At 41.9% G+C, this 26,019-nt stretch overlaps 1 protein-coding gene across 2 annotated transcripts in view; it reads left to right on the plus strand.

Moving 5' to 3' along the window:
• The window catches only part of LOC149141188 (glutamate NMDA receptor subunit epsilon-1, putative (DUF3598)), a 155,781-nt gene extending 130,401 nt beyond the window's left edge, over positions 1-25,380 (plus strand). Inside the window, exons 6-7 of one of the 2 annotated variants that reach the window (XM_089447684.1) lie at positions 7,701-7,847; positions 24,745-25,380. In XM_089447684.1, the coding sequence (XP_089303810.1) occupies positions 7,701-7,847; positions 24,745-25,026 (429 nt within the window). In that variant the 3' untranslated portion in view covers positions 25,027-25,380. The remainder of the gene's footprint in view (positions 1-7,700; positions 7,848-24,744) is intronic. The other variant, XM_089447685.1, reaches the window with a different exon arrangement.
• Positions 25,381-26,019: the final 639 nt, after the last annotated feature.

Below are 26,019 nucleotides of genomic sequence, written 5' to 3' on the forward strand. Positions count from 1 at the left end.
CTCTCTAGCATAGTGGCCAAACCTATTACAATTGTAACATCTTCCTTTTCTTCCTTCTTTGAATCATGCCCTAAATCCTTGACCTTGTTTCCTTGGACCATAATTCTTCTTCCTTTTAGCATGAGCGGAGAAAGCAATAGGATCATTTCCATTTGAGGGATTATCTCTCTCCATCATTCTTATTTCTTATCGAGTGCATTGAGCCAATAATTCATCAAAACCCAGAATCCTGTCATTGTTGAGGATGGTGCTGTTAAACACATCCCATGCTCTTGTAAGACCTCCAAGTGCAATAAGAGTGAGGTCCTTGTCTCCAACAACTTCTCCAATAGATAGAAGATCATTCTTGATTTTGGTAATCCTCATGAAGTAGGATTGAATAGACTCTTCTCTATCCATCATGATGTCTTTCAACTTGTTCTTGAGAAAGAGGACTTGATTTGCATTGTTTACTTTGAACATCCGAACCAGCTTGTCACACATCTCCTTACATGTTTCCAAATCAGAAATATAGGCAACCAAAGGCTTGTGAATGGAATCTACAACAATTTTCTTAGCTTTGACCTCACCTTTCTTGTACTTTGTTTTTGCAGCAGCGGGCGCATTTGAAGGAGGCTCAACCATTCTTCCCTTTACAAAGTCTATAGCATCATTCTCTTCCAAAGTCATCTTCCATGCATGATAGTTGGATTTGTCCTTGGGCTTGTCCTCAGATTTGAAGAATGATGTAGTCGTCATTGAAGTTAGACCAATATTCTTGTCCAACAACCTTCCTTAATGATTGATTTTCTCACTCTTGCGTGGGCTTTGTCTTTACCTGGGCTTTGATACCATGTTAATTTTAGTTAACAATGGTATGTTCTATGCTTAGCACAATTTACTTCAATGTTCCTTAGCAGACCAATAACAATTTCCAATTTACAATATCAATCACAATAATCACATTGACAGTAAAAGCAAATAGAACATAAAACAAACTGCATAAGACAAGCCAAGAAAAGAGGACACCAGATTTGGCAGATGCCAGGGGAAAACCCCAATGTGGGGAAAACCCTTTGATCAATTCTTCTTATTACTAAATCAAAAGTTCAACAGAGAGAGAGTAGAAAAGTCAAATTGACTTGCCCAATACACAATCAAAACATCCTTGTACATTTCTGCAGTCCACTGCAGTCAAACTTCAGCCCTAACCAGAAAGTCAATGCTGGTCAAAACAGCAGCAATTCTTCCTTGGTCAAACTCGGCGTGAGCAGGAGGTCAAATTCAGCCCAAAACAGCTCGGTCAAACTTGGTCAAAGGAGAGAAAAATGCTGTAATTTTTCTGCTGTCAAACAACAGTCAACCCTAAAGTCAACGCAGGTAAGCCAGCTCAGAAATTCTTGGTTTTTGTGCCCAGTAATGCGGCCTGAGAAAATTGAACTTTTGACCCAAAAACCGAAGTCAAACTCAGTGAAAAATACCTCGGTCAATGCTGGTCAAACCTGTCCCTGAAGTCTGAAATTTGGCCTGCAATTTCTGCTCAGAAAATTCGTCCTCCTTGCCACATGTGAGAGAGAGAGAGAGGCTGCCCAATGTTGTGTGAACCAATCAGATAAAGAAAAAGAAGAATGTGTGAGTGATGAATGTGCCAAATGAGGAGTGGGGTCTCTTGTATTTATACAGTTCGTTGTGGGCGAAGAGACACAACCATTGGGCTTCTTGAGCCTACATGATGATGAGGCCGACCTGAACAATTTCACATGTGTGGGCGTAAATTCAAAATGACACTTCTACTTGTCCGAATGAGCTGATCTTTATATCAATCTTGGACCTCTCGAAAAGAGGAATCCAATGCAATCATCATCTCCATCAAATGAGCTGCCCCATGGTGGAATTTGGCCCATAGTTGCCAATTTTAACAAAGGGTCTAAGTCAAATTTCATCTCATCCATCAAATGAGCTGCCCCAAGGTGGAATTTGGCCCATAGTTGCCAATTTTAACAAAGGGTCTAAGTTAAATTTCATCTCATCTCTTTCCAACCAGTAGATATCTGTATAAGTCTCCTATCAAACTGCCATGGCCTTGCCAACATAGGATTCCATGAAGTCTGAAGACTAGCATACAGTTTTATATTGAATCTGTATTGTGGACAGATGTACTGGTTTTCTTTCATATAATAGAACCCAGCATTTTTTTCATCTGAAAAAAAGGGGTCCATGGAAAAAAGATCACACATAAAACTGTCACTGCATTTACCAATATTAAAATTAATCAAGCACTATTCTGACTCAATGCCCCTCTTGTAACTATGACACCCTATATACATCTAGATGAGGTGTACATTTAAATATCTGAACAACTTCAGTAGACACGAAATTTTCTGAACTACCCCATGAATAGCCAAATTACAGCACCTACCTCCTCTTTTCCATTTTGTTTTGAAGATTCTCTTCCGATGTTTTAGTTTCTCTATCAACCTCATTCTCAATTTGCAACAATATTTTTCTCATCATCAACCTAAGTCACCGGGTTTGGCAAACTTGAAGCTTCAAGTTGAAGTGCGCTAATATAAAGCCAGCGTTTTTTTCTTCTGAAAAGAAAAAGTTCGAAGTGCGCTGAACTTCAAGCTAATCCAAATAAATTCATTCTTGTTTAGAATTGAATGTGGAATTCAGAAAAGAATTGATTGTTGAATAAATTCACAGGAGTTTGTTCAAGTTCGGTCAAATTCAACTCGTGGATTTAATTCCTTTTTCCAATAATGCTTAGTTGACTCTCAACTCTGTTGGAGGTCGACATCACTTCATGGTTTGCTTGGCATATGGTCTATCTTTCTTTATAAAATATATATTAATATATTTCTTATTTTTCTAAGGAAATTTATACATCTATTTTTTTTTATTTATCTTAGGTATATATGATATTACAATATTATTATAAGTCATATAGTAAATAAAATATATACTAATATATTTTTATTTTTCTAAGGATATCTATACATCTATTCGTATTTGTTTATCTTAGGTATATATATATCTTATTTACTATAAGTCATATCTTTATTTATCATATTTATATATTTTTCTATATCTTTAATTTATTTTTGTTATTTATCTTTAAATTTTTATTATATTTAGTGAATTTTATAAATATATTTTTTAAAATTACAGGTTGTCGAATTAATGCCATATTTTATCACCAAAATTTAGAATGTCGATTTTTTTGTCGGATTTCAGGCTTGTCGAACTCGAACTAGATGACTTAGATTGTTCTGATGGCAATTCATGTGATTGAGAAAGGAAAGGGTAGGAGTTTTTTATTGTGACAATATGGAGGCAATCTTATTCTCGTCATTATGAATGCATTTGGCTAGTTCAAAACTCTTGGGTTGGGTGGAAATGAACAAATGTAAGCTAGTGTGCCATCCCGACTTTCCAGTGTATATAACCAACTAATAACTACACCCTATGTATAGAATATATCTTGGGATTCATGACAAAAATTGTTCAACAACTCATTTTCTCTATCATCTATCCATTCTCACTGTTTTCCCATAAATATATGTCCTTCTCACTAGTGCAGAATTTCATTCAAAGTATAGCCTATTAGAAATTAAAGAGAGATCAAAGAGCAATTAATTGCACACATCAAATCACACTTCAATATATTATTGATCACGATAGTTACAATTATATAAGACATAATACACTGACTTCGACACCTCTAGATAATGACTCCAACTCATACATTGGAAACGACTTCTAGACTGACTCCTCATAACTCCTAATGACAACTACACATTACATGGAAGCATTACTTCCAACACCCTCCCTTAATGCTTACATTGAACACATATTACAACAACAATATGATATTTGTCTGATTGGTCTTCATCAACACTCGCATCCACTTTGGAATCTCGCAAACTCCGCTATTTCACCACCACATCTTCGAGCTGTTACTTGACCTCCATTTAAAACATAACCATCTCTAACCATCGTTGATGAAATTTGCAAGGTCAACAATATTGACACCTCGGCTTGTCGGGGCTTCCTCAATGAGAACCTTCAAGTAATGAACCATCCTATGGACCAACCACCATTTGTCAGATATTTCGCTTTCGGCTATCTGTCAGTTGCTAGGATGGAGGTATGGATACTGAATGTGTTCAAAAGTTGATCAAACAACTTGACCTTACAAGAATTGATGTTTCGGACACTGGGGCTTCCAGTTAAGAACCACCAACCCTTTTTATAACCAATAAAAACACACAAGAATTGATGTTTCAGACACTGGGGCTTCCAGTTTAAGAACCACCAACCCTTTTAATAACTAATAAAAACACAAACACCAACACCATCTCGCACACTCCTTTTTTTTTTAATAATAATAATTTTACAACCCACACCACACAATGACTCTAAGTACTCGTGTTTACTATCATATCTGCATCCCTTGTGGCCTTGATCTCCAGAATTATGCTTGAATCAACCAACTGCCATATTTCTTTTCCATAGAAACTTTTGGTCCCTAGAAATCATCTTATGTGTTGCATAGCCTCTACGACTTGAATTTTCTCTGGATCAAACCTGTGGGTCTACACCATACAATTATGACACTGCTTTCTTTCTACCGTGGATCAGAGGGAGTAACTCAGGTTTTGCTTTAGTTAGATCTGATCACAATTTTTTTTTTGTTGAACCAGCATGCTTCCTCATTCAAAAAATCCGCTAAGAAACTTTGATTCCACGCACGACGCATATCCATCCATAAACAACCAATTTCTGGTGACCTTGAAGAGGACGTGCATCAAATCGTGCAGCAGCAATGAGTTCGATGTCAAAGATAGTGAGGCTTTCGATGTAAGTCGTTTCATACCAGATTCCGCAGACAAAAGTGTTGCTGAAATGGAGTTTGATAATCAAATGCTCCTCTGTAGGGATGATCTTGCCGCGTTTGAGATCAAACCATAGATAGTTAACGCACCGTAGTACCATTTCTTTTGTAAATCTGCTTGCAGCGGAAACTTGATTTGATTTTTTTCTATTATATCTTGTGTAGATCCACTGCAAGATCTGTCCGCATTAACTACATGCATTGCTTGTTGCATACAGATCTACAAACAAAACACAAGCTCCTAGCGGCTCTAGCACATCCAAATAATAGGGGAAGCCGACATTCTTATTTTGCATGATTTGGCAATTCGAAAACGAATTCAAACAAGCTCCGCCCCATTTCTTTTTGTCTCTTTTACACATGCGAAACTCAAATCTTTTCTTTGGACTCTAAATCTACACACAGGAACTTTCACCTGAACAATATGAAAAAAACAAATGCAGTCTAAGATAATGCTAAAGTAATCTAATTATAATATAATTATAGAGCAATATAACTCAATGTTTTCTCATCTTCCTGGCCCTTCCTTGAGGGAGTCAAGCTAGTACCCACTCTCATACCATGTTAGAAATTAAAGAGGGATCAAAGAGCAATTGATTGCACAAAACAAATCACACTTCAATATATTATTGATCATGATAGTTACAATTATATAAGACATAATACACTGACTTCAACACTTATAGATAATGACTCCAACTCATACATTGTAAACAACGACTTCTAGACTGACTCCTCGTAACTCCTAATGACAACTACATATGACATGGAAGCATTACTTCCAACATAGCCAAACCTATTGCATTTAGCTCATCCCTCTAAGATGAAGCCAACTATTAAATCTTGATGAGACTTTTCTATAATTGATTCTTTCTTGAAAGCTATGTTGCAGGAAGTGCTGGTCATAAGGGTGTTTCTGGGTTGAAACGAAACAAAAACGCGGAAACGCATTTGGTACGACCCAGAAACGCGTTTCAGGCTGTATTGCCATGTTTCACGTGTGGGAAACGTGGTCTAGTACGGCCTGAAACGCATTTCTAGGTCGTACAACCACGTTTCAGAGATAAAGTGATTTTTTTTTTTTTTTTTTTTTTTCTCCCTGCCAATTTAGGAGTGATAAAGGGAGCTATTGAAGATTGGAAACAATTTTTTTTGAGTGGGGCAGTCTAATGTTCAAGCCTATGGCCCTATTGTTGATATGCAGTTCATGGTAAGTAAAAGTGACATTCTCCTTTATCTTTCATTTTCATCCTTTTATTTAAATTTTAAACATTACCATGAAATGACTTGGGATGTTTGAGAGTGGTTTCACCCTCATTGGATTTCATATGGAGAAAGTAGAATTTTATATCTCACTCAAAATCCAATAGACTTTCTGTTTTTCAGAATTTCAGGATTGGGGGGATTGCAATGTTTCCTTTGAATTTTGTCATGTACTAGGGTAAGGAACTTGTATTTAATTCAGAGAACCAAGCCCTCTATGCAGGGGAGACTCCCAATAATCAAGAGCACCTAGGGTACTAGGGTATGGAACTTGTATTTAATCAAGAGTGCTAAGGTTGTTCAACTATGCAGGAGGAGACTCCAATCAATCCAATCAAGCACGAGACAAGAAATTAGAAATTTCTCGTGGCTGATTTTGGATATTGCTATTTTCATTATGTGATCATTCATGAGCAAATGTGATGTAAATTTAGAGACTTATAGTTTATGCATTGACATTGGACGATTTAATCATAATGTAATAAATTAGAATGTATCATGTATGCTTTATGATTGCACATATTTCTTAAATGTCCTAATATATATATATATGTTTCAGGAAACGTTGCCCTCAGGTCTTTTTCCAGCTAGGAAACGAAATGGAAACGCATACCGTATGGCCTGGAAACGAGTTTCCGGCTGTACTGGCAAGTTTCACGTTGAGGAAACATGGCCAGTACGGCCGAAAACGAGTTTCCAGGCTGTACGACGGAGTTTCAACTTCATATTGTGAATTTTTTTTGTGTTTTCGGTTCTAATTTTTGAAAGGAGTTGCCAATAGTAGATTCTATGGTTCTCCCATCAAGTTCACTAGTTTGTTGAGCAACTAATGCATCATAATCTGTTGGGTTTTCAATCTAATTTCAAAATATCACTTTGCTTCAACATTCTATGTTAATGTGCAGTAGAAAACAACTTAAAAATTAAAATGATTTAGGACATGAGCTCTGATTAATTTTCATTTGAGCCAATAACATTTGCTAGATGTTTTTCTGTCCAGTGGAATATTGATTTCCTCAATACATCTGTTAGAGGTCCAACAGTCTTAGATAAATAAAAGAGAAGTCTCACATGGAAGTTAGCTAATCCTCAAAACCTTCTGACCTTTTCAACATTCACAGTTATCTTCTGCTTTGTTTCAATTTCATTCTTTCTAGGATCTAGAGTAGTGCCTACCTTTTGATCTTGCACGTATTCTTCCTTTTGCAAATATTTTTTCCTTTCTAATCTCTAGGAGTTTCTCTCCATGTATAAAGGCTTATGCTTCCTCCTATTCTCGTGGGGAGTTGGGCATCGCCTTTTAGGTGGGGTCAGTCCTGAAGCTTGTTCAGCTTTTTGAAACCATTCTACTTATTATCCATCCGTTTATGTATATGTATATTTGAGAAACATGTTTGAGCTCCCTAATGAATAACAACATTGGCTCTTCAACTGGCGATGCCTTTTTAGACAGATAATCAAGATGTATGTTATCATTTTATCACTGACATTGGTTTCCTTGCTAGGAGAATGGCACAAGTTTTTGTGATCTATCCACTAATGGTTCCACATGTCTTGGCAGCAGAATAATGAAGAAAGAATAAATGCATTGTTAGGTAGATGGTCGGGTCATTCAGTAACAAAACGAAGTGGATTTTATGGAACGACAATTGCTGAAGCTGATATTGATCTAATGCTTGAAAGGGATGAGAATGGTCAGTTGATTCAGGTAACTGACTGCACATTAAAATTCATGTATGGATGGTCTTTAGTGTCTTTTAAGTATTTTTTGTTGAGAGATGCTTATTAATTTTGGATTGGTTGGATATAAACATTGCTGTCATTTACTTCTATAATTTAAAAATGCACAATCTGTTTTGTTTTTTCTAGATTTTCTCTTACTGATGTACTTAGCAGTCCTGTTGACCTATTTATGGTCATCTATTGGGCATTAAAATTATCTTATCTGTTTGCCTGTAAATATCATTGAAAAACATAAGAGGTATTATTGGTAAGTTGTCATTTTGAGATTACATTACAGCTGGCATTGGCCTTAATAGGCTTTTTCAATAATCAACTGAGCAAGAATAAGTTGCTTAAGCAGCTTGCCAGCTTGCCATTAGTCCATTTTAGTTCCTCTTCTCCTGCACTTTTTCTTTTCCATCGAATTAGTCCATTTTAGTTCCTCTTCTCTTGCAGTTTTTCTTTTCCATTGAACATTTTGTCAACCTTCATCTTTTCGACAAAGTTAAAACTAAAGATTTAGAACCTGTTTATTTCACTGTACAATAATAATCACAGCCCGGTCTGTTAAAATTGGCAACTAGGACCAAATTCCACCTTAAGACAACTCATATGATGGAGATGATTATTGCATTGGATTTCTCTTTCGAAGAGGTACAATTTTGATATAAAGATCATATCATTCTGACAAGAAGAAATGGAATTATGAATTTATTTCTCCTATGGAAAATTGTCAAGGTCCGCTCTAGTCAAATGTAGGCTTGTGAAGCCCAACAGATGTGTCTTTGGACCCTCAACGAAGTGTATAAATAGGAGAGACCTTTTCCTCATTTGGACATCATCTCATCATATCTTCCTCTCTCTCTTGATTGAGTCATACAACGTTTGGAGGCATCTCTCTTCTTCGCACGTGTGGCAGCTCCCTCTCTCTCTCTACTTCACACGTGTGGCAGGAGGCCGAGATTTTCTGTTCAGAACAGGTTGCTGCTTTCAGAGCGTTGACCAGCGTTGATGTAATGTTCCTAAATAGGAAATTAAGTGATAAACAAAGCAAACAAACAATCCAGCAATCAGAAATGCAAAATACACATCATACACCCATGAAAACGCTGGAAATAGAGAACTGCTGAGCCATTTTATTAAATCATCAAGGGAAAATACAACAGTGAATGGAATGGTGCACCTGGGCTTGTCTCCAAGGACAAGTGTGACAAAACCCAGGTGAGCAAATGTTGATTTGAGGGCTGCCCAACTGCTGCACTAGAACTGATCTGCTTTGCCTAGAAACTGTGCTGTCTGCTGGAACAAGAAGGCTGGAATCACTGATTCCTGTGCTCAGAAAATTATAAAACTTCATCTCCTGGATCCTTAGCAAAAACCCACCAAAACCCAGGAAATGTTTGGCCTAATTCAGACTTCTGAAATTTGACCCCCAAGGAGCCCGTCCTCTGCTGAAACTGGAAAACTCGGCCTGCCTGAATGAAGCTGGGAAAGCTCCCCAAAAATACCCCAAATCACTGGGATGAGACCTCCTATGAATTTCCTTCCTTCCCAACTGTGATTCTGGTGTTGTGGCTCTTTCCCTCAAGACCCATGTGATGCCCAGACTGGCCCTCTGTGCTGTCCTCCAAGGTTGGGTTTCGAACTGCCTATTTGCTGCACCCACCTGCTCCAAAACTCCTCCCAAGTGCTGACCTCCTAATGTCCTTCAACTCTCCAAGTTCCTCCGGCTAGTGCTGGCCCAATGAAGCTCTATCCACAACTGCGTGTTCCCTTCTCTGCTGGCCCAGAAATACGCACTGCTGGATGGTGGCTGAATGTGTTGGCTGTGAATACTCCCTGGTGCTCCTCAAGATGCTATGAAACTACCTTCCTAGGGTGGCACTCATAGTCCCTCGAAGGTAAGGTTGAATCTCCTGCTTGAGAGATTCGTGGCTAAGCAGCCAGTTGACTCGGCTAAGCAGCTCGAGCAAACAGTCAAGTGATTTTCGATATGCAAGAATGAATGATGCCCAAGTGAGGAGCTCTTCCTCCTTATGACTTCGTGGGCCTCCCTTTGCCTCATGTGGGCCCCTCCAACAACCATACGAATTCCCTCCAAGGCAATTTGAATTTCCCAATGCGTTTTCCCACGTGGGTGGCCCCCACCTTCCACTAGCAAATTAATCTGGCCTCATTTCTCCTAAGTTCCTAAGTCGAAACTGCTTGGGTCCTTTTCCTTAGCAAAATTTGTACAAAATTGTGGAGAGACAAAACCTGTTACAAATTCTTTTGGGAAGGGACATGACAGTCCTCCCCTCCCAAATGTTGCTTTCCCTCAAGCAACTTCAGAGCTGGGTGCTCCAGAATGTGCTCACCCTCCTAGGTGGCATCCTCATCTGGCAGGTTCTTCCAGCGTACCAAGAACTCCCTGATGGTCCTGCTCCTCAACTTCCTCTCCTACCTCTCCAAAATGGCCTTAGGCTCCAAAACCAGATGGCCCTCATCATCCAACAGGGGTAACTCTACTGCTACTGTCACCTGTTGTCCCAACACCTTTTTAAGGCATGAGACATGGAATATGTTGTGAATCCTGCTCCCCAGAGGTAGCTCCAGCTCGTAGGCCACATCCCCAGCTCGGCTGACTACCTTGTATGGTCCATAAAAACGGGGCTGTAGCTTCTCGGTCCCCTTCTGTTCTAATGTGGACTCCCTGTAAGACTGTAATCGAAGGTACACCGAATACCCCTCTTCGAAATGTTTCTCGGTTCGGTGCCAATCTGCGTGCACCTTCTGCTGGTTCTGCATTATCGCTAAGTTATCCTTGAAAGCCTTGAGGTGTCTTGGCTCTCTTGGATCCAATCTTTGGCCTTTAGGGCATGACTATCTCCAAAAACAACATCAACAAAAGATAATGCATCATAACCATACAAGGCACAAAAAAGAGTTATACCGATGGACATGTGATGGGTGGTGTTGTGGCAATACTTGCCCAAATTCAACCATCGAATCCAAGTCCTCTGCTGCGCAATCACGTAGTTCTTCAAGTACCCCTCCAACCACTGATTAACTCGCTCGGTTTGGCCATCTGTCTGGGGGTGGTAACTCGTGCTAGGGGTGAGCTCGGTACCAACCAACCTGAAGAGCTCTTGCCAGAAGCCTCCCATGAACCTACTATCCTTGTCACTCACGATGTTCTTAGGAAGCCTGTGTAACCGGAAGATCTCCCTAAAGAACAACTCTGCAACTTGTGAAGCCAAATATCTGGTAGGGATGGCGAAAAAGTGGGCATACTTGGTCAACCAGTCGACCACTACATAAATGCAGTCCTTGCCCTGTACTGTGGGGAGCCCTGTGATGAAGTCCATGGAGATACTCTCCCATTTCCCCTTGGGGATGGGGAGCGGTTGTAATAATCCTGTAAGATGAATCAACTCCCCTTTGTTCCTTTGACATGCCTCACACTCGTGTACGTGCCTCAGCACGTCCCCCTTGAGGCCCTTCCATGTGAAGCGCTCCTTGACTACCATGTACGTTTTCCTGAACCCCTAGTGCCTTGACAATGACGAGTCATGTGCTGCTTGGAGCACTCTCTCCCTCAACTGTGAGTTGGGAACCAGAAATATGCACCCCTTGTAGTAGATGATCTCGTCCATCACCCAGTAGCACTCATCTGCGTGGGCACCCTCCAGAATCTTGCATGCCCTCCCGTCCTTAAAATACTCCACCAATAACTAGGCCTTCCAATCATGGTAGATGCTCATGAGTGATAGGGTTGTGGGTCTCCAGGATAAGGCATCAGCCACCACTTTGTGTTTCCCCCGAACATACTCTATGTCGAAATCATAGGCCTGCACCTTGTTGACCCATCTCTGCTGTCTGTCGTTGAGGCCTTGCTGCCCCATGAAGTGACGAAACCTGTTGTGATCAGTCTTCATCCGGAACCTGTTACCCACCAAATACTGTCGGAACTTGGCTAAGGCATGCATAATGGCCAACATCTCCTTGTCATATATAGAATATGACCTCTCATGGAGTAATAACTTCCGACTCTCGAAAGCAATGGGGTGCCCATCTTGAGATAGTACTGCTCCGACTCCCTCCCCGGATGCATCACACTTTACGATGAAGGGCTGGGAGAAGTTCAGAAGTGCCAAAACTGGACAACTGCTCATCACCTCCTTAAGGCGGTCAAAAGCTGCCTATGCCCCATCTCTCCATGCGAAAGCCCTTCTCTTGGCCAAATCTGTGAGGGGAGCTGCTAACTGCGAAAATCCCTTGACAAACTTCTGGTAATATGTGTAAATGCCCAAGAGGCCCCTCAACGCTGTCACATCTCTGGGTACTAGCCAATCATGGATAGCTTGTATCTTCTCCTCATGGACCTTCACCCCATCTGCGCCAATGATGTGCCCCAAGTAGAGCATCTCGGTCAAGCCAAACTCACACTTGGACAACTTGGCATAGAACTGCTATTCCTCCAAAATACGTAGCACCTCCTCCAAGTGCTGGAGATGCTCCTCCCAAGTCCTGCTGTAAATCAAGATGTCATCGAAGAAAACCAATACAAACCTCCTCAACTGCCTTCGGAACACATGGTTCATACACGACTGAAAGGTAGCTGGGGCGTTGGTCAACCCAAATGGCATGACCAGGAACTCGAAGTGCCCATAATGGCACCAAAAATTTGTCTTGGGGATGTCTTGATCCCTCACCCTGATTTGGTGGTACCCTGAACGTAGATCTATCTTAGAGAAGTACTTGGCTCCTCTAAGCTCATCCATCAACTCATTGATGCGGGGGATGGGGTACCGGTTCTTCAGTGTCTTCTTGTTGAGGGCCCGGTAGTCAATGCACATGCGCAAGGTTCCATCCTTCTTCTTCACCAACACCACTGAAGAAGCAAAAGGACTGGAACTTGGCCTGATGTGGCCCAATGCCAACAGTTCCTTGATGGCCCTCTCAATCTCGTCCTTATAGGCCTTAGGATGCCTATAAGGGGTAGTGATCACCGCCTGCACACCCGGCTCCAGCTCGATGGTGTGCTCGAATCCCCTATCTGGTGGTTGCCCTGGTGGGATATCTCCAAATACCACTGAGTACCTGTCCAACAAGGCCTGTATGTCTGGAGGTGGTGGCTGGGCCTGCCCTCCAACCTCTGAAACCCTCAGCTCCACTGCCCATGCTATGTCCCCATGTTGCAGATCTGCCTCCATCCTATGCGCTGAGACTGTCTGTGGTGGGTATGAATGCATGCCTCTAAGGACCATTGATTTGCCATCCGGCCGGTGAACTCCATCTCCAGTTTCTTCCAATCAGTAGTAACTCACCCAAGGGAGTACAACCACTGGACACCCATCACCACATTGGTGTCTGGCACATCGACCACAAAGAAATGGTTCGTCATAGAGTAGTTCCCCATAACTACTATCAAAGCGAACACATACGGAGTGTATTGCATGGTACAGTCACTAGGTATCGAGATTGAAAAGCCCTCAAACTCGGTCGTGGTGAGACCCCTCCTCCAAACCAACTGGGCATCTATGAAGTTTTGGGTAGCCCCAAAAGTCGAATAAGATCGATACCTGTTGCCCCTGTATAGTGCCTCTGATCCTCAATGTCAGAAATTTGGGGACCCCACATAAAGAAGCAAGGACTCCCCCGGATGGGGCAAAGGATGCCCCTCCCTGTGGAGGTGGTGGTGGTGGTCCCCTCTCTGCTGGACTCTCACCGTCTCCCATACCACACTCCTGCTCCACCTCATCCTCCTGGTCACTATCTGAAAAGACCTCAATGTAATGTGCTTTGCCAGCAGTGCACCGATGGCCTGGTGCCCAGGGCTCCCGACAAGTAAAGCACAACTTCCTCCTCCTGAGGTCCTTCCATGTCTCATCATCTAGCTGCCCCCATCCCTGGGTGGTTCTCTGAGGTGGGGGTCTAGTGTCATGCCCCTTCTGGGGAAAAGGGGTACGTGCAGGAAAGGGTGCTCGTGTCTTGGGGATGCCCCCCTACAAATCTTTGGTGCACATAACTGCTTCCTGCAATGTGGAGGGTCTGCGTGACTTCACCAGTCCACGCAGGGGCTCGAGTAAGCCCTCTATGAAGGTGTATACCCTCCGAGCATCTGATAGGTTCGACACCATCACTGAAACTCTCAGAAACTCTGAGATGTATTGCTCTGGGTTGCTTGTTTGGCGAAGTTGGGTTAGCTCCCTGAAATGAGCCTCTGGATCCCTCTGGTCAAAGCGCTCCACCACCCTCCTGGTGAAATCCTCATATGAAGTCACATTGGCATGCCCCAGGGTGGCCAAGCCATGAAACCACCAGTCATGGGCTTCCCCCTCCATGTGCAGCGTGGCCATCTTGATGGCTTCCAACTCTGTCATCTGGTTAAGCTGGAAATACGTGTCCATCTTCTCAACCTAAGCCCGAGCAGTGCACTTGGCAGTGCCATTGAATGTAGGGAAGTACATCCTCCCTATCGTCCTTTGCAACTCATAGCTCTGCGTGCCCTGTCCTCCATAACCCTTGCTCTTCTCATTCTGCTTGAGCTTGCAGAAATCTCTGAAAGAGAGTGCTTCCCTGAAGTCTGCACCCATGGACTGCCATTCTCTAAAGTGTTCTCCCATCTGTGAAGGGTCTTCAATCCCTGCTGGTTCAACCTGTGCCACAGGCACGAAAGAGGGCAGTGTGGCTCGAGTTGGCCCACTCGCTGATGGAGGTTGTGCTGCAGGTGAAGGGTGATCGAATTGTTGAGAGGCCCCAGAAGTTTCCCCAAATAAGAATCCCCTAGGGGTGGTTCTCTCTTGGTTCTGCATTTTAATCTCCTCTAGCATCTCCTTCTGCCCCTTTGCTAGATCATTCAAAGCCTTCAAGAGGCTGTCAAAAGCCATCTCCTCCCTGCTCTTGGGCTCTCCCATGTCTTCCTCTGCTACTACTGCCTTCCCCCTATCCTCAGTGTCTGGAGTGATCTCCAGTTCTCTTTCTCTGCTTCGGTACCTCTGCCTCCTGTATGTAATATTTTGCTGGTCCCCTTCTCTCATAGGAGAAACTCCCCACAGCTGAGCCAAGACCTAGGCTCTGATACCACTGTAATGTTCCTAAATAGGAAATTAAGTGATAAACAAAGCATAGTTTTAAAATTCGGCCGATTCGAAACGAAAACGACCGAGTTGATCCGTTTCATTGCCCAGAATTGTGACTCGGTGGAGGAAATGGTTCAGGAGGCCGAGTCATGGCTGACTTGGCCAACTCGGCCATTCCCGTATTGACTCGGCCGAGTCATAACCTGCGGCCCATAACCCCATCAAAATAGCGATTTGTCATTTTTTTAATGAAATTTTGAAGTGTTTGCTGATTGGTTTGGACTCCAAGGTGTTTTCTAAATTAGTTAAATGCTATTTGGGGTCCATTCCCTTCTCCTAGTATTGATATGCTATTCAAATTTCATGGTAATATTAAATTCTTAAAGTAAAAGTGACATTCTCCTTAATCTTCATTTTCATTCTTTTACTTAAATTTATAACATCACCATGAAATGACTCAGGATGTTTGAGAGTGGTTCCGGCCTCATTGGATTTCATACGGAGAAAGTAGAATTTTAGATTTCATTCAAAATCCAGCAGACTATCAGCTTTTCAGGATTTCAGGATTGGAGGATTGCAATGTTTCCATTGAATTTTGTCATGTACTAAGGTATGGAACTCGTATTTAATCAAGAGCACCAATCCCTCTATGTACCTTGATGTTAGTGACATTAGTTGTCGAACTCCTCTGGGATTCGCTCCCAAACAAGGAGCTTCTGAAAATGTCGCTCCCGCTCCCGTTTTCGCTCTCGCTCCCCACTTTCGCTTCCGCTCCCAAGTAACACTGAGTCAGATGATGTTGGCAACTCTAGCAGTAGCCAGTGGTACTGGTCACAGACTTTTGTTGTAGAGGCCATTTATAGCCTCCTTGGTTATGTGTTTTTGTTTTGATCTCTATATCATCATCGTGTATGTATTGGACAGTGCACTGGGTGCCATTTTGATATAATGGATATATTCATGAGCCTACTTTGATCATATGTTGTCTTCTATCTATATTCTAATGCTGTGTGTTTGGAAACATAAATGAAAATCTTTAAAATTATGTGTTTTTATAAAAAATAAATATTTAATGTATTTTTTACAACGATTGAGTCATTGAAATCGAGCCGGCCGAGTTGATATCGAGTCGGAGTCGGAGTCGGAGTCGACCTTCGGCTGAGTCGGAGTTTTAAAACATTGAAACGAAGCAAGCAAACGATCCAACAATCAGAAATGCGAAATACACATCATACACCCATGAAAATGCTGGAAATAGAGAACTTCTGAGCCTTTTTATTAAATCATCAAGGGAAAATACAACAGTGAATGGAGTGGTGCACCTGGGTTTGTCTCTAAGGACAAGTGTGACAAAACCCAGGTGAGCAAATGCTGATTTGATGTCTGCCCAACTGCTGCACTAGAATTGATTTGTGCTGCTCAGAAACTGCGCTGTCTGCTGGAACAAAAACGTTGGAATCACTGCTTTCCGTGCTCAGAAACTTATAAAACTTTAGCTCCCGGATCCTCAATAAAAACCCACCAAAACCCAGGAAGGGTTTGGCCTAGTTCAAACTTCTGAAATTCGACCCCCAAGGAGCTCGTCCTCTACTGAAACTGGCAAACTCGGCCTACTTGAATGAAGCTAGGAAAGCTCCCCAAAACTATCCCAAATCACTGGGATGAGACCTCCTATGAATTTCCTTCCTTCCCAACTGTGATTCTGGTGCTATGGCTCTTTCCCTCAAGACCCACGTGATGCCCAAATTGGCCCTCTGCGCTGTCCTCCAAGGTTGGGTTTCGAACTGCCTATTTGTTGCACCCACCTGCTCCAAAACTCCTCCCAAGTGCTGACCTCCTAATGTCCTTCAACTCTCCAGGTTCCTCCGGCTAGTGCTGGCCCAATGAAGCTCTGTCCACAACTGTGTGGTCCCTTTTCTATTGGCCCAGAAATACACACTACTGGATGGTGGCTGAATGTGCTAGCTGTGAATACTCCCTGGTGCTCCTCAAGATGCTATGAAACTGCCTTCCTAGGGTGGCACTCGTAGTCCCCCGAAGGTAAGGTTGAATCTCCCACTTGAGAGATTTGTGGCTAAGCAGCCAGTTGACTCAGCTAAGTAGCGCGGGAAAACAGTGAAGTGATTTTCAATATGCAAGAATGAATGATGCCCAAGTGAGGAGCTCTTCCTCCTTATGACTTCATGGGCCTCCCTTTTCCTCATGTGGGCCCCTCCAACAACCATACGAATTCCCTCCAAGGCAATTCGAATTGCCCAATGCATTTTCCCATGTGGGTGGCCCCCACCTTCCACTGGCAAATTAATCTGGCCTCATTTCTCCTAAGTTCCTAAGTCCAAACTGCTCGGGTCCTTTTCCTTAGCAAAATTTGTACAAAATTGTGGAGAGACAAAACCTGTTACAAATTCTTTTGGGAAGGGACATGACAGTTGACCATGGGTGATTTGACCAGCGTTGACCTCTATTTTTGGGCCAGAATTCCGATTTTTTAGGCTGCATTTATTGGCACAAAAATCGAGGTATTTGGGGACAGTTTGACCAGCGTTGACTTCAGGTTGATTTTAGGTTTGACTGCAGAAAATTACAGCAGAATCTCTCTCCTTTTACTGGGTTTGACCAAAGAGTTTGAGCTGATTTGAAGGCCGAATTGGACTGTTGATTGGAGGATGTTTTGGGGCAGCTTTGACCCCCATTGAATTTCTAGTTAGGGCTGATTTGACTGCTGATTTGACAGATCTGTTTCGGGCTTATATTTGTACTCTCTTCTCTGCTGAACTATTGAAGAATAATAAAAAGATTTGATCAAAGGGTTTCCCCACATTGGGGTTTGTCCTTGGCATCCGCTACATCTTGTGTCCTCTTGTCTTGGCTTGTCTTATGCATATGATTTTATGTTCTATCCGCATTTACTGTCAATGTTTATAAGTGAATGTAATTGCTACTAGATATAATTGGAATCGGTCATTAGGCTACTAAAGGGACATTGAAGTAAATTGTCTTAAGCATAGAACATACCATTGTTATCTAAAATTAACATGGTATTAGAGCTGAGGTGAAGACAAATCCCAAGCAAGAGTGAAGCAAAGCAATCACTAAAGGAAGCTAGTGGACAAGGACTTGGAACTAGTCCCAATGACGACTACATCTTTCTTCAAAATCGAGGACAAGCTCAAATCCGACTATCATGCATGGAAGATGATATTGGATTTGACTTTGGAAGAAAATGATGCCATGGACTATGTCAAAGGAAGAATAACCGAGCCTCCTTCAAGTGCATCCGCTGCTAAGAAGATTATTGTTGATTCTATTCAAAAGCCTTTGGTTGCATATATTTCTGATTTGGAAACATCAAAGGAGATGTATGAAACTCTGGTTGTGATATTCAAAGTGAACAATGCAAATCAAATTCTCTTTCTCAAGAACAAGTTGAAAGACATCAAGATGGATAGAGGAGAATCCATCCAATCTTACTTCACGAGGATCAATGAAACCAAGAATGATCTTCTATCTATTGGGGAAGTTAATGGTGACCAGGAACTCTCTCTTATTGCACTTGGGGGCCTTACAAGAGATTGGGATGTGTTCAACACAACCATTCCTAACAATGACAGGATCCTGGGATATGAGGAACTATTGGCCAGATGCACTCAAGAAGAAATAAGGATGATGGAATGAGAGAAGCCCTCAAATGGAAACAATCCTACTGCCTTCTCCGCTCATTCTAGAAGAAGGAACAATGTTGGTCCAAGGAATCAAGGAAAAGGGTTCAAGCCGGGGTTCAAAGAAGGAAGAAAAGGAGGGTGCTTCAATTGTAACAAGTTTGGGCACTTCGCTAGAGAGTGCCCTCAGAAGAAGGATACTCCAAGAGATGATGACAATAATAACAACAACAACTTCAAGGGCAATGGCAATCGAAGGAACAACATGCTCAATAACAGAGGGAAGGCGAATGCTCCTGCTGCTCGAAATGTATGTGGTCGTCCTCCCAAGAAGTTGAAAAACTCTAGGTATGATGAAGTTAATGTTGCAAAGCAAAATGAATTTTATCTTATTTTTGCCCTCTCCATCGCCTCTCCTCCAAATACATTGGACCATTGGTTGATTGATAGTGGTGCTTCAACGCACTTCACTGGGTATAAAGAATCTCTCTCAAACTTGGTTGAGAAGAAGACAAATATGGAAATCATACTTAGGGATAATGCCACTTATCCCGTGAAAGGAATTGGAACCGTTACTCTTCACTAAAATCAAGGTCAAACTCTTCACCTACAATAAGTGCTATATGTACCTGACTTGAAAAAGGACTTGGTCTCTATTTCTGCAATGGAAGACAAAGGTTTTAAGGTGTCATTCATTGATGGGAGGGTTCGTCTTTGGAAAAGGAATCCAAGAGATGCATTCACTCTAAGATTCAGGGTTGAAGGTCTCTATCAGGTTGGAGGAAGTCCATTGGGAGAAATGATTTGTGACACCTCTCTTCAATCCAAATTGTGGCACCAAAGATTTGCTCACCTTCATTTTAAAGCCTTACCCAATGTAAGGAAGATGGTCACAAGGATGCCCAAATTCAACTTGAAGCATGAAGGTTTTTGTCGGGGATGTGAAGTTGGAAAACATACAAGGGGACCATTCCCTTCAAGTGAGACTCAAACCATTGATATTCTTCAATTGGTCCATTCTGATCTATTAGGTATGATGCCTGTTACATCTTTGGGTGGATATTTGTATTATGCTATTTTTGTGGATGAATTCTCTCGCAAGACATGGATCTATTTCTTAAAGAAGAAGAATGAAGTATTCAAATGGTTCCTCTCCTTCAAAGCCTTGGTCAAGAATCAAACAGGGAAGAAGATCAAAGTTCTGAGGACCGATAATGGGACCAAATATGAGTCTAATGAATTCAAAGACTATTGTAGAGAAGCTGGCATTAAGAGGGAGACTACAACCGCTTATACTCTTGAACAAAATGGTGTTGTCGAAAGGAAGAATCGTACTATCATTGAAGCTACCCGGGCTATGCTTCATGATCAAGGTCTTCTGAAGTTCTTATGGGGAGAAGCTGCCAACACCGCTGTGTATGTCCAAAACCGATGCCCACATCAAGCTTTGGACTTAAAGGCACCCGAAGAGAAACCTGATGTTTCTCATTTTAGAATTTTTGGATGTCCCGTATACTTTCATGTACCGAAAGAGAAAAGAAACAAACTAGATGCATCTGGGAAGAAAGGAACATTTGTGGGCTACAATGAAACTTCGAAGGCATATAGAATCTATGTGCTTGGTCAAAGGGAAGTGGAATTAAGTCATGATGTCACTTTTGATGAAGATTCTGCACTTAGAAAGATTTGAGATCTTCCTATTCCTAGGAAGGCCAATGATGATGCTGATGCAGAAAAGCAGGATGAATCTTTGTCCGATGAACCGATGCCTGATGTTGAAGGTCCAATGGATCCCATTGATCCACCTCCTTGTGAGCCCTCTACTACAAGAAAGAGGCCTTTGTGGCTTAAAGATACTCTTGAAGATGCCGAGAAACACATTGCACCGAGAGGGACATTTCGTGAAAGCAAGAAGCCAAATAGGTACCAAGGGTACTTAGCTGCCATGAGTACCATTGTACAATTTGAGCCTTGTACATTCGAAGAAGCTATGAAGCAACAGGTTTGGAAGGATGCGATGAACGAAGAGTATGAGTCGATCATGAAGAATGATGTCTGGGATGTGGTTCCTAGACCCAAGGATAAGTCCATGGTCACTTCGAAATGGCTCTACAAGATCAAACATGGAGCTAATGGGAGTGCTGAGAAATTCAAGGCCAGATTTGTAGCTCGAGGCTTCTCTCAAAAGGAAGGAGTAGACTATAATGAGATATTTGCACTAGTTGCCCGATATACCACCATCCGTTTGATCATAGCCCGTGTTGTCTCACAAGGATGGAACCTTCATCATATGGATGTCAAAATTGCCTTCTTACATGGTTCTCTTAAGGAGGAAGTATATGTGGAACAACCCAAGGGGTTCAAGGTTCAAGATTGAGAGACACATGTATGCAGGTTGAAGAAAACCCTCTATGGATTGAAGCAAGCCTCTAGGGCTTGGTATGAGAGAATCAATAGCTATCTTATGAAGCCGAGATTTACAAGAAGCGATGTTGACCTGAACTTATACTTCAAGGTTGAAAAGGACAAACCTCTCATTGTAGTCCTTTATGTGGATGATCTCTTTCTGATAGGTGATGACCCTCTCATTCATCAATGCAAGAGGGAGTTGGCTTCCAAGTTCGAGATGAAGGACCTAGGACTAATGCATTATTTCCTAGGGTTGGAGGTCTGGCAAAAGCCAGGTGAGATTTTCCTTTCTCAGGGAAAATATATTGTGAAGCTACTTGAGAGATGTGGAATGGTGGACTGCAAGTCTGTGACTACTCCGATGGAACTCAACTTTAAGAAGCTATGTGGAAGTGCTGTTGGGCTCGAATTGGCGAACCCTACCGAGTATCGTCAACTTGTGGGAGCACTGATGTTCTTGGTCAACTCCTGTCCTGACATATGCTTCGCTGTGAACACGTTGAGTCAATATATGGTTGAGCCTCATCACATTCATTGGATTGCTACCAAGAATCTCTTGAGATATCTTCGGGGCACTATCCATTATGGACTGAGATACATTGTCGGGGATTTGAGGCTACATGGATATTCAGATGCTAACTGGGATGGCAATGTGGTGGATCGTAAGAGCACGTCTGGGTGCTACTTCTCTTTGGGGTTTGCTTCTATATCTTGGATGAGTAGGAAGCAAAAATCGGTTGCACTAAGCACCGTCAAGGCCAAATACATTGCTGCGAGTATGGCTTGTTGTGAAGCAGTCTGGTTGAGGAAGCTCTTCAGTGAGCTATTTGAGCACGTGCTAGATATGACCGTGATCTTCTGCGATAACCAGAGTGGGATTTGCTTATCAAAGAATCTCGTGTTCCACAACCACTCCAAGCATATTGACATCAGGTACCACTTTATCTAGGATATGGTACAACGGGGAGCAGTTAGGCTCCAACACATCAGGACAGATGAGTAGGTTGTTGACATTCTCACGAAGCCTCTCAGAAAGGTCAAATTCTTAACCTTCCGAGAGAGACTTGGAGTCATGGAACGACCCTCTTGTGAGGGTCCGGTATGAGTTGGACATAGAGCTCTGGGAGCTCCTGGGGCCGTGGGGTACTTCTTGGAGCTAGTTATGAGTGACCATAGGGTGAGTGGTTCACCTTCCCCTAGTGGTGCATTGGATACAGGGTGAGTGGTTCACCTTCTCTTGTGATACCCCATTATAGTTGACATGTGTGTAGGGTGAGTGGTTCACCTTCCCCTACCTGGACACGTGCATCTAGGGTGAGTCCTTCCCCTACAGTTGACATATGCATAGGATGAGTGGTTCACCTTCTCCTATGGCATATGAGCAGGATGAGTGGTTCACCTTCTCCAGCTGATGCCCCGAGGGCCGACACACATCCTACCCATAGAGTCCGAGACTCATGGGAAGTACCTCTCGTTTGGCCAATGAGCTGGAAAAAGCTGGTTAGGAACCATAGCATACCGATGGACGCATCATGTACCGCCATACTCCATATGACTAGGATGCATGGTGTTCAACATTGATATGGAATCAAGGACTAAATTTAGTTAGTGGAGAGTGGTATGATACACTCTCGATCACTTCTTCATTATTACTTCATGGTTCAACAGAGCAGAGCAGTGATGGCATGATGGTATAGGATGACAGGTTGGCATGATCATGGATTGACAGGTGGAATTCTCCCTAGTTGAGAGGGAATGTTAAAATTGGCAACTAGGACCAAATTCCACCTTAGGACAGCTCATATGATGGAGATGATTATTGCATTGGATTCCTCTTTCAAAGAGATACAATTTTGATATAACGATCATCTCATTCTGACAAGCATAAATGGAATTATGAATTTATTTCTCCTATGGACAAATTGTCAAGGTCGGCTCCAGTGAAATGTAGGCTCATGAAGCCCAATAGATGTGTCTTTTCTCCCACAACGAAGTGTATAAATAGGAGAGACCTTTTCCCCTTTTGGACATCATCTCATCAGATCTTCCTCTCTCTTGATTGGGTCGTACAACATTTGGAGGCATCTCTCTTCTTCGCACATGTGGCAGCTTCCTCTCTCTCTCTACTTTGCATGTGTGGCAGGAGGCCAAGTTTTTCTGGGCAGAACAGGTCGCTGATTTCAGAGTGTTGACCAGCGGTGATTTGACCAACGTTGACCTCAGTTTTTGGGCCAGAATTCCGATTTTTCTAGGCCGCATTTATTGGCACAGAAATCGAGGTATTTGGGGACAGTTTGACCAGCGTTGACTTCAGGTTTGACTGCAGAAAATTACAGCAGACTCTCTCCTTTGACTGGGTTTGACCAAAGAGTTTGAGCTGATTTGAAGGCCGAATTGGACTGCTGATTGGAGGATGTTTTGGGACAGCTTTGACCACCATTGACTTTCTGCTTAGGGCTGATTTGACAGATCTGTTTTGGGCTTATATTTGTACTCTCTCTCTCTGCTGAACTATTGAAGAATAATAAGAAGATCTGATCAAAGGGTTTCCCCACATTGGGGGTTGTCCCTGGCATCTGCCACATCTTGTGTCCTCTTGTTTTGGCTTGTCTTATGCATATGATTTTATGTTCTATCTGCATTTACTGTCAATGTTCATAAGTGAATGTGATTGCTACTGGATATAATTGGAATTAGGCTGCTAAAGGAACATTGAGGTAAATTGTCTTAAGCATAGAACATACCATTGTTATCTAAAATTATTAGGTCCCAGCAAGGTGTAAAGAGTCCACCAGTGTACTGAGAGAAAAGAGCCATTACTCTCCCACAGAAAGTTTCATGGTTCGAACCACAGTCGCATGGGCGCTTCTATCACTATCAGCTGTACCTGTGCTGTTGCACATACACCTTCACAACCTCCTTTACGAAGAAAAATTGCTGCACCATTGCACCCTTAGTTTGAAAAGCTATAACCCAGGTCAAACTTGCACCCTTACCTGCAGCTGCATCCATGCAATACTATTTGGAATGAAACAAATGCCTTGTGATGGCTATTTAGAAACCCCCTCGTCTTTCATCCTTTAAATTTTGAGCATTACCTATTTTTCCGGAGTGCAGCTGAATTCAATGAAAGATTCTTGAAACATATAGAGTTTGAGATCTCATTTCTTTCATTTCTAGGACTCTACGTCAAGAGCCTTGCAATTCCTTTTTCTTTTCCTCTTATTGTTGAAGTCCTCCAGTTCTCGCATCTATTCCTGGGATTAAGGCTGGCTAGTTATCAGCATTGCTACTTTCTCAGTATGGAAAATGACGATCCAAACATATGCTTTCTTGCTGCATTTTAACCTTTTATCATATCTCTCATGGGTTTGAGAATATCTATTGTTTGCAGCTGACAAGTTTCTATTTTTGGACATGTTATACCATTTTACGTTGGTTAAAATTTAAATGTGTAACCGGTCTATCATGAGCTCTGTATGTAAATTTAGCATGTTGCAGACTCTGAAGAATAAATATCTGCATAAAAGAGAAGCTGCATTTTGTGTGCTTAATGTACTTGGATCTATTCATGAGGTCCACAAATAAGGTTGCATTTGAACTAGAATTTTTCTTTGAAAACAGAGGTTGATGTTGGATATGCCAATGGATATGAAAATCTGCTTTGTAACTTGATTGGGACAGACAAAGTGCCTTCGTTATTTCTGAACTAGCTGTTTGACCATCAGAAATAACTCTGCTCTTTTCTCAGGAAATAAACTCAACTTCTGGAGGAGGTACAAGTGTCCGTTGGAATGGAACTGCACAAGATGGTCTTGTGACTTTTGATGGAGGTTTCCAAATGACGTTATTGCCAGGTGGCATGTACTTAGCATCCCCTACGAGTGTGGCAAAAAGTGTTGCAGAAACACAATCATTCTTTTTGGAATTTTCTTGGATGGAATCTCCAGGCAAGCGACGTAGGCTTGTGCGTACCTTCGATGTTCAGGGTGTTGTTGTATCCACAACTTATATCAATGAGACTAAGCTTTGAGCGCTGGTGATGTAGTTTGATCATATCCCTTGTTCAGAGTGTTGCAAGTATAATTTACACGATTATGTAAAATGATCCCAAATGAGTAAAGCTTTGCGCACTGGCGAACTAGTTTGATCATACCTGATTTTTTCTTTGTTACGAGTGTTGCAGGGATAATTTACACAATTATGTAAAATGATCTCAAATGAGTAAATGTAGTCATTATGTAATCATGTTGTGTTAGCGATAGGCTGCACAATTTTCAGTCTTCAGCATTATTAGATCTAGGAAAGGAGGCACCTAAAATTATGCTTTTCCTGGTTGAATATCCATTACAATGTGGACTCTTCCAGTAAAAATTATTTTTTAAGACCTGCAGTATGGATACCTTCAATTACGATAGTTTCTAGGCTATTTGCTCAAAGTTTTAAAAGTTAACTGTGTTCCATACTTTATATACACGGGGACATCATGTCAAGGATGCCAAAGGATTGCAGTAACTTCTGATTTTCTCCATCTTTAAGATCTCCTGATTTGGATGGAAAATTTACCAAAGTTAACCTAATCAACCCTAGTTACTCAGTTTCTATGCTATTTGCTCAAAGTTATAAAAGTTAACTGTGGTCCATACTTTATATACATGGAGACACCATTTTAAGGATGCCAAAGGTTTGCACTTTGCGGTAACTTCTGAGTTGCTCCATCTTAAAGATCTCTTGATTTGGATGGAAAATTTACCAAAGTTAACCTAATCAAACCTAGTTTCTCAGAATCTCTCTATTCATGGTAACCATGCCTTTTCTGCAATTTAAATAACATGTCTTTGTCACATTGTATCATCATGTCTTATCAATTACACCGTATCATCATCTCATATCAATTCATTTATATATATTACTTTACCCTTCTGGATATATGGGGTTGTCCCTCTTTTTATGATGGATCCTCATAATGACAGATTGTTATGATATGAGGGCAAGTTCGCGACTTGTTGGGATTTTGTAAAATCCC

Source organism: Pinus tabuliformis, chromosome X, assembly GCF_031772625.1.
Source record: "Pinus tabuliformis cultivar Carrire ecotype Pingquan chromosome X, CPIR1, whole genome shotgun sequence".
Lineage (NCBI taxonomy): Eukaryota > Viridiplantae > Streptophyta > Pinopsida > Pinales > Pinaceae > Pinus > Pinus tabuliformis.